Here is an 8,186-nt window from a genome sequence, read left to right as displayed (position 1 = left end):
CCTGCAGCATCAGGATTGAGGAGTTGGAATGCAAATTTTTTAGAAACATTGTCGCAAAGTTCCTCTATTGATTAAAAAAAAAATTACACAAATCGGTTCAGAAATCTTGGAGATTTCGGTGTACATAGGTAGAAAAACAAAACTCCCTTTTTGATAGTCTGTTAAAAAGTTCCCTATGTTATTTCCTAGTCAACCCTCAACTTGTCTATGAAAATCCCGTCAAAATCGGTTCAGCCGTTCCGAAGATCAGCCCGTTCAAACCGACAGACAGACAATTCAAAAATTGTAATTCAGTTATGGTATCGTTCAAATAATCATATGAGCTTAATATGAGGTAGTTATTTCGAAATTACAGACAGACACTTCAATTTTATTTATTAGTATAGATAGATAACAATAGGCACTTATCCAACTGAATACAACAACACAACTGAACAAACAAATCTTAATTTAAAAAAAAAACTGTAAAAAAACTGTCTCGTGGGTTCGTACTTTGTACTGTTCATGAAGAAAAAATATTGATTTATTTCTGTTTGTATATAAAATATAGGCAATCAAAATTTTTACTACTTACTTTTATTGTGTTATATACACTTAATTTGTTCAAAAATTATTGTTTCTATTTGTTATTGCAACACTTTTTGTTTTGTGCGCTTTCCTACCTTCTAAAAAAGCCTGATTTTTTATGGTGCTTCTACTGATTTAGTTTTTAGATTTAATTTTGGTTTTAGTTTTCTCATTAAAAATTTCATAAAAACCATGTAAAAACTTTTAAGGATTTGTATTTTTTTTTTAATGAAAACCATGTTCAGTATTAATATATATTTTTTATGATTCCTTTCTTTAGACAACCCTTAGCAAAAAAGAACAAATGTATGGAAACAACGGCAGTTGGGTTCCTAACTTCGCCTACCGATAATTTTTTTCTAAAATGAACTTTGTTTTCTGCCATATACGTTTAAAAATGATTTTGCGGCATAATCTATAGGTCTTTCGCTTTTTCGGAGACAGTTATTATGACAATAAACATAGAAACGCTGCTAGGCGAAGTTAGGAATTGTGCCCTTACTTCGCCTAGCTCAGTCAAAACAGTTTTTGAGGCATTCTAAAAACTGCATTACTTTTCGTAAAAGTCTTAATTTATAGTCATGTCTAAAGGTCACCATATATTAAAAGCAGGACTTGAAATAAAAAGCACTCTCTAGGCGGGAAGACAAAAACTTATAAGACGGATTATAGCAAAATAATTTTTAACTGTTTCTTGCTAAACATGAACTTCCGCAAAGTTACGCCTGATTCTATCCAATAAGACAAAAACTGTCAAAAACCAGGCGAAGTAACGGGACACGACGGTACGAAATTAGTGGCACGAAAATTAGTTTCACGACATTAATTTCATTATCAATTGCACATGTAAACGTCTAGTTTCTTGCTGTTCTTATTAACTTCAGGCATTTTTGACTCCACTCTATTTTGAGCACAGAATAAGGAATGTTGACCCGCTACAACCCGATCAAGTAGCTATAATAGACTTCTCACGAAAAATGGCGGTCATAATTAATTAATTATTGATATTAAGTATTATTATCAATACTTAACTAATTAATGTAAAAATTCCAGATAATTATTTTAATACATTTTTCACACCACTCGCTCGACGATGCCTTATTAACTGTTATCTAAAGGTCAAGTACGTCATAACATTCTTATGACTTAGCCGGGTTCTAATGTTGTACTGAAATCCATTTTAACTAAGGGGTGTAATGTAGCATTTAAGGACGCTTGTCAACAGAATACAATTACTCCAAGGAGTTTCCATGCTGCTATGGCTGTCTCGCTTCGTCGTATGGTGTGTGAACTCTACCAAGCCACACTTGGTCAGCGTGACAGACCAGCATATGGCCAAACCCTTCTCATTCCGAAACCCGTGCTCAGTAGTAAGCCGACGATGGATTGATGATAACAATGATGATGAATATCACCTATATGAATATATCTAAGTAACATTAGGACTTGCAAGGGATAAAATTATTTTAGTAAAAATCACATAAATAATAAACACTTTATTTATAACGATTAAAAAAATGTATATATTATTATCTGTTTACCTACTCCCAAAGTTATGTCATGTTGTTCTAAATCACCCAAATAAATAGGTTATAAAATGTACAAAGTACAAACAGCATATGCAGACACAGCGATTTGTTTACTGTAGCTTAAGGCATAATAATTATATCAGTCAAATAATAAAGACTCCAAAATAAAAACGAATCCAAATTTACAAATTGGCATGGTATTTCTTGAATGGAGCAAGTCCAGCGGAGACCTTGCTGCCCAGGTCTGGATGGACCTGCGTCAACAGCTTGACAGCACGTTCTTGTATGAAGCCCGCAGCGTCCTTTAGATTGCCCACGAGGTTGGCTACAGTGCGTTCTTTTTCAGCTTCGCTAAAGACTTGTTTGTACAAAACTGTTGCCTGCGAGAAGTTGTCCTCGGTCTGGCCACTGTCATATTTATCGACGTCCCCGCTCACATTGTACCTCGCTCGAAGACGCTGGGCGCGTGGGCACTCTTGCGGTCCAGAAAATGAATTGGGGAAATAGTTAGGAGCTCCGTCCTGGTTGTCTATGGTCTGTGGTCCATCGCGCTGATAGTTAGCGATCCTAATGGACCGGAATGGACAGTTCACGGGTATCTGTAGATAGTTAGCGCCGAGCCGGTGGCGGTGGGTGTCGCTGTATGCAAATAAGCGTCCTTGCAACATCTTGTCAGGGGAGGGTTCAATTCCAGGCACTAAATTAGATGGGCTGAAGGCTATTTGTTCCACCTCAGCAAAATAGTTTTTAGGGTTCCTATTCAATGTTAGTTTTCCAACAGGTATAAGAGGATACTCACTGTGAGGCCACACCTTTGTTAAGTCGAACGGATTGAACTTGCAACCCTCGGCTTGGGCCATTGTCATTACTTGGATGTAAAAAGTCCAGGTTGGGAATTCTCCTCTTCCAATAGCATTATATAGATCTCTGATAGAATAGTCAGGGTCTGTCGAAGCCAGCTCGCCTGCTTTATCCACAGGCAAATTTTTGATACCCTGGTCAGTCTTGTAGTGGAATTTAACCCAGTGTGCTACTCCTTGGGCATTAATAAGTTTGTATGTGTGAGAACCATAGCCATTCATGAATCGGTAACCATCAGGAATACCTCTATCTCCAAACATGTATATCAGTTGGTGCATGGTCTCTGGTCTGAGAGTCATAAAGTCCCAGAACATGTCAGGATCTTTCAAATGAGTTGCTGGGTTTCTCTTCTGGGTATGGATAAAGCTGGCAAAGAGTGTGGGGTCTCTAATAAAGAAGATGGGAGTGTTATTACCGACTAAGTCCCAGATTCCATCATCAGTGTAGAATTTGACCGCAAATCCTCTGGGGTCACGGACAGTGTCAGCTGAACCACTCTCACCTCCGACAGTTGAGAATCTAACAGCAATATCTGTTTTCTTGCCAATGCTCTCAAAGAGCTTAGCTGCAGAGTACTTAGTGATATCATGAGTCACCTCAAAATAACCAAAGGCACCTGCTCCTTTAGCATGTACGACTCTTTCTGGGATGCGCTCTCTATCAAAAGAAGACATCTCATCCAAAAACTCGACATCTTGAAGGAGAACTGGTCCATTCTTTCCAACAGTTTGAACTCCAGTCTTCACGCCAACCGGTGCACCATACTTGGTGGTGATGTACCCCGGTGAGTCCTGAAACAACAGAGTTTGTTTTTTATCTTATTTCCTAATTCATACTAATATTATAAATGCGAAAGTGTGTCTGTCTGTCTGTTTGCTACCTTTTCACGGCCCAACAGTTTAACCGATTCTGACAAAATTCGGTACAGAGTTAGCTTATATCCTGGGGACATACAGGCTACTTTCATCCCGGAAAATAAAAGAGTTTCCACGGGATTCCTAAAGACATCCGCTCAACCGATTTGTATGAAATTCGGTACCGAGGTAGCTTGCGTCCATGTTATTGACATAGCCAACTTTTAATCCCGGAAAACCAAACAGTTCCCACGGGATCTTCAATCCACGTGGACGAAGTCGCGGGCATCCTCTAGTTATGTTAATGTATGTTTAGTTATATTAATGTTAATTAGTTTTTTTTATCTTTGATGTAGGAGGAATCTACCTAAAGTTTTTATGATATTAATACAGTTCAAAACTCCAAACCTGTCTTGAATAATAATTCATTAGTATTAATTTCCTTAAGTAAACCAACTTGAGGAAAACTTCGTATTTGTTTTGAGTTCCAAATAATTATATAAGTACTTTACAAGTAAACATCTTTCTGTTGCCTTTTTGTAATAAAACTACTGACATCTTGACAAAACTTGTCACAAAAAAATAACTTAGATCTATAGAAAATATATATTCCAGAAAATAAGGATTATAATAGGATTTTTAAATCCATGTGAGTGAAGTCATAGACAAAAGCAAGTATAGTAGAATATAAATTCGCAAAGCATTATATTACTATGGCACATAGCAAAGTTCAAAAAATTAAATACCTATATCTAGAAGTATGAGAATTGCATTTATCTAAATATATAACATTGTATACATATATATAATATATAAAATTTGAAAATTCAACTCCTAAGGGGGTAAAATAATATGGAGACACCGCTGAGCCAACATTCATAAAAAAAGATTAGGTATTAGTATTACATATTGTAATCCTGATAACTACTAGTAACTTTTTTTATAATAATAGATGATGCCTGTGTGGATGGTTTTTAAAAAATCCCAAGGGAACTCTTTTAGATTTTCTGGAATAAATAGTACCTAGCCTAATATATATAGTGTATAGTGGATGCAAGCTATCTTTAGTTCCAAAAAGATGATGTTCAAGGTAAAAATCCTGAGGAAAAATTTTGTGGGACAAAAAGTAACCTATGTCCATGCCCTAGGATGCAAGCTAACTCTGTACCTTTCGTTAAAATTGGTTAAATAGATAGGCTGTGAAAAGCTAGCAGACAGACAGACACGCACACTTTCGCATTTATAATATTAGTATGAATATAAAAACTAATGTTTGTCTGTCTGTTGCAACAAAACATTGTTCATCTGATTGAGTTTAAACTTTGTACAATTGTTTTTGGGATTTACACAAAGGTATCATCAATGCTCAGTAGATGGCGCGCGAGTCGCATTGCAACATACTTACCTACGGGTATTTGCTAGTTAAATATTTAATTACTTACCTACCTAAAAAGATCAAACAATCTATATTGTAATTATAATAATGTAGGATCTAGTTACCTACTTAAGTAAAGAAAGTCAAAGTTCACTCTAGTGATGTTGCAAGTCTACCTAAATACACAACCTATTGTTAAAAGCTTATTAAAAGTAAGTAATGACCTGGTTATTTATCAATAGTAAAAATTAGAATTAACTAAGTAATAATAGTAATTTTTGCAATGATACTGCAAAAACTATATCTTGCCTACATTATTATATTGGTAGGTACATTTAATTGTTTCAAATTGTTGTAAGAATATTAATGAGCTAAGTTGACGATGACTAGCTTGAAATTTAATAAAGTTTATATAAATGGTTACCTACATTGAACATGGAAAACTACTAGAGCAAATGAGGGAATATTACCAAGATTGAGTATCAGGACTAATAGAGGTAAATGGTCTAAGTAGGTAGGTACCTTAACTGATTTCTTGAAGTCCACTAGTTGATCAGATGCGGCGCCTCTTGAAGCCATTTTGTTTTTGTTGTGCCCGCGTGAACTGTGTGACCGCGTCGCACACCGTTTCTCAAATACTGCAAAATCCACACACCACACCCATATATATAGATTCGCTTGCGATAAACAACTATCAGCGAACCGCTGTAGATTACTTGGACTCACATACTATATACCTACCTAATAATAATAATAAGTTAACAAACAAATTAAGTAGATATCAGATGACATAAGGCCAAAATTGATAACTAATATGTAGGCAAAGACCTTGCAAAGATACTGTAATAAGTATATTTAAGTCATACCTACCTACTTACAAGTAATAGGTTCCTATCTAACTAAAACAATGGACAATTAAATGGTCAAATACTGTACAACATTTACGTAAATCTTAATTTTAAAATCTTTTTTGCCGCTACTTGATATTTCTCTTCTGAAATGAATTAAGTAAGTAGGTATAGATATGAATTATGTATGTAAGTACTAAGTAGGTATAAGTTTTCAATAGGTAGGTAGGTACATACAGTCCGACAAGGATGTTTTAGCACATTTGTGACATTGACCGGTGGGGAGGGGGGGGGGGGGGGGGGGGCCCGCAGTTGTACAACAAAGACTGCCAGCAAATAAAATCTTCTCAATTTTAGGGAATATGTGGCAAATGTTGAAAACCGAGTAAGTTTCACCTAATTTTAACTGTAATATGAGAAATTGGGGAAGCCATCCCTGTTTTTACAGCGAGAAAGAATAATAAAAATCATTGATATGCCATGGACTTGCAACTTATCACGTTGACCGGCTCAAATACTCTATTTACGTAGTGCTAAATATAATTATAAGATGTAGATTTATCGTAAATCTATGTATATTGAGTGACATCAATATTAAAAAAATAGGGAAATTCAGATTTTTTACTTAGCAACACCACATACAAGAAAAAAGCAAAAAGATACACTTCACAAGATGGCGACGTTAATTCCGATTTTGGCCACGCGCCAAAAGATCCTTGTCGCTCTGTATGCACAAAGATTGGAACGATTGGAACCACAGACCACTATTATACTAGTCTATGACACGTTGACATTGATTAGGAAGTAGGCTTGTCGAAAAACCATCGATACATCGATATATGGGTATTATTTATTCGATATATCGATATTTTTGAGCGATATTTAAATATTTCGATATACCTAACGATATAAAATACCAACTATCGAAAAAGTATAAAAATCGATATTTATTTTGGACCGACAAACAAATTACTTATAAACCTACCTTTTTTTTTTTTTACTCTAAAGTTCTGTCTGTGTTTATTCTATTTGTGAAGATTTAATGTCGATATTTGATATTTTTTTATATATCGATATCAATATATATCGTGATTTATTGGCACTTTTTTCCTAATATAACGACATTCGACTCCACGGGACATGAAATAAACCGATAACCGATTTAGGTATCGATATTCTGTTTTTATTACATCGATATTTTTTGGCAATGATATACCTAGGTATCTATTCAAAAACATCTCGGTATTTATAGGTCTACGGGAACCACTATGACTTGGACAGCTATGACAGTTTTACACGGTCGTTTTGTTGCAATGACCTTTGGGTTTAACGTCAAAGGTCATTGAACGTTAATTTTTAACTAGGCACTACATGGGCACTACAAGTTCTAATCAATGACTACAAAGTGCAAAATACAAATACCTACTTACCGCCACCCTAGTGTTCCGAATTCCAATCTTAATTAGGTAGGTATATCCATCTATATTTTTCGAGATTCCTCAGTACAACATTAGATAGTAGGTAAATTAGGTATAAAGTTCACTGACCGATAGCGAAAATACTTATACCACGTTATACATAGTACAGTAACAACAAGTTAGAAGGTAGGTAGGTACTTACCCACTTTACCTACTATAACCAGCTAATTTAAGATAAAAACATAATTTTAGCAAGAAAATATCTATCCTGCTAAATCCAATCTTTCGGGCCCGAGTGAAAATCGTGCCTGCCATGCCTACACAAACCGACGCGGCGCGGCCGGCTCGATTGCGGTACAATGTCACGATCGCAATCATCTATTGGTTGATGCTCGCTCACTATTGGCACCTATTGGCTACAATGTATTGTTGCGAATAGACGTGTAGCCCCGTTGGCCCCGTTAACCGTGTCCCCCTTTAACGGGGACAACGGGATTCAATTAAAGTACCATAAATTCAGCCAATCACAACGATTGCGTTTGTATAGTAATGATTGATGCAGGTTTTCGGGAATACACCGGTTGACACAATAAAGCAAATCTGTAGAGAGTACTTTTTCAAAACGTGATTGTATATTGGCATATGGATCATTTTATTTTATTTTTTAAATAAATAATTGTGTTTTGTTTTTATATCAATAAATAGCTGGAATAAGATATGGCATGAAACACGAT

General features: G+C 35.6%; 1 protein-coding gene across 1 annotated transcript; it reads right to left on the bottom strand.

The window, feature by feature from the left end:
* Window positions 1-2,050: 2,050 nt before the first annotated feature.
* On the bottom strand, window positions 2,051-7,757 carry LOC123880263 (catalase). Its single transcript, XM_045928300.1, has 3 exons — window positions 7,465-7,757; window positions 5,709-5,824; window positions 2,051-3,748 (listed from the first exon to the last, which is right to left on the bottom strand). Exons 2-3 carry the CDS (start codon window positions 5,763-5,765, stop codon window positions 2,279-2,281), a joined length of 1,527 nt encoding a protein of 508 aa, XP_045784256.1. The 5' UTR covers window positions 5,766-5,824; window positions 7,465-7,757; the 3' UTR covers window positions 2,051-2,278.
* Between the last annotated feature and the right edge of the window lie 429 nt (window positions 7,758-8,186).

This window comes from Maniola jurtina, chromosome Z, assembly GCF_905333055.1.
Source record: "Maniola jurtina chromosome Z, ilManJurt1.1, whole genome shotgun sequence".
Lineage (NCBI taxonomy): Eukaryota > Metazoa > Arthropoda > Insecta > Lepidoptera > Nymphalidae > Maniola > Maniola jurtina.
This window is presented reverse-complemented; position numbering and strand designations above follow the sequence as displayed.

Bases quoted from the DNA above. Each gene is read 5' to 3' on its own strand.
- LOC123880263 (XM_045928300.1), bottom strand. From the start codon at position 5,765: ATGGCTTCAAGAGGCGCCGCATCTGATCAACTAGTGGACTTCAAGAAA. The intron at 3,749-5,708 runs GTACCTACCTAC...CTGTTGTTTCAG, and splicing joins ACTTCAAGAAATCAGTTAAG to GACTCACCGGGGTACATCAC.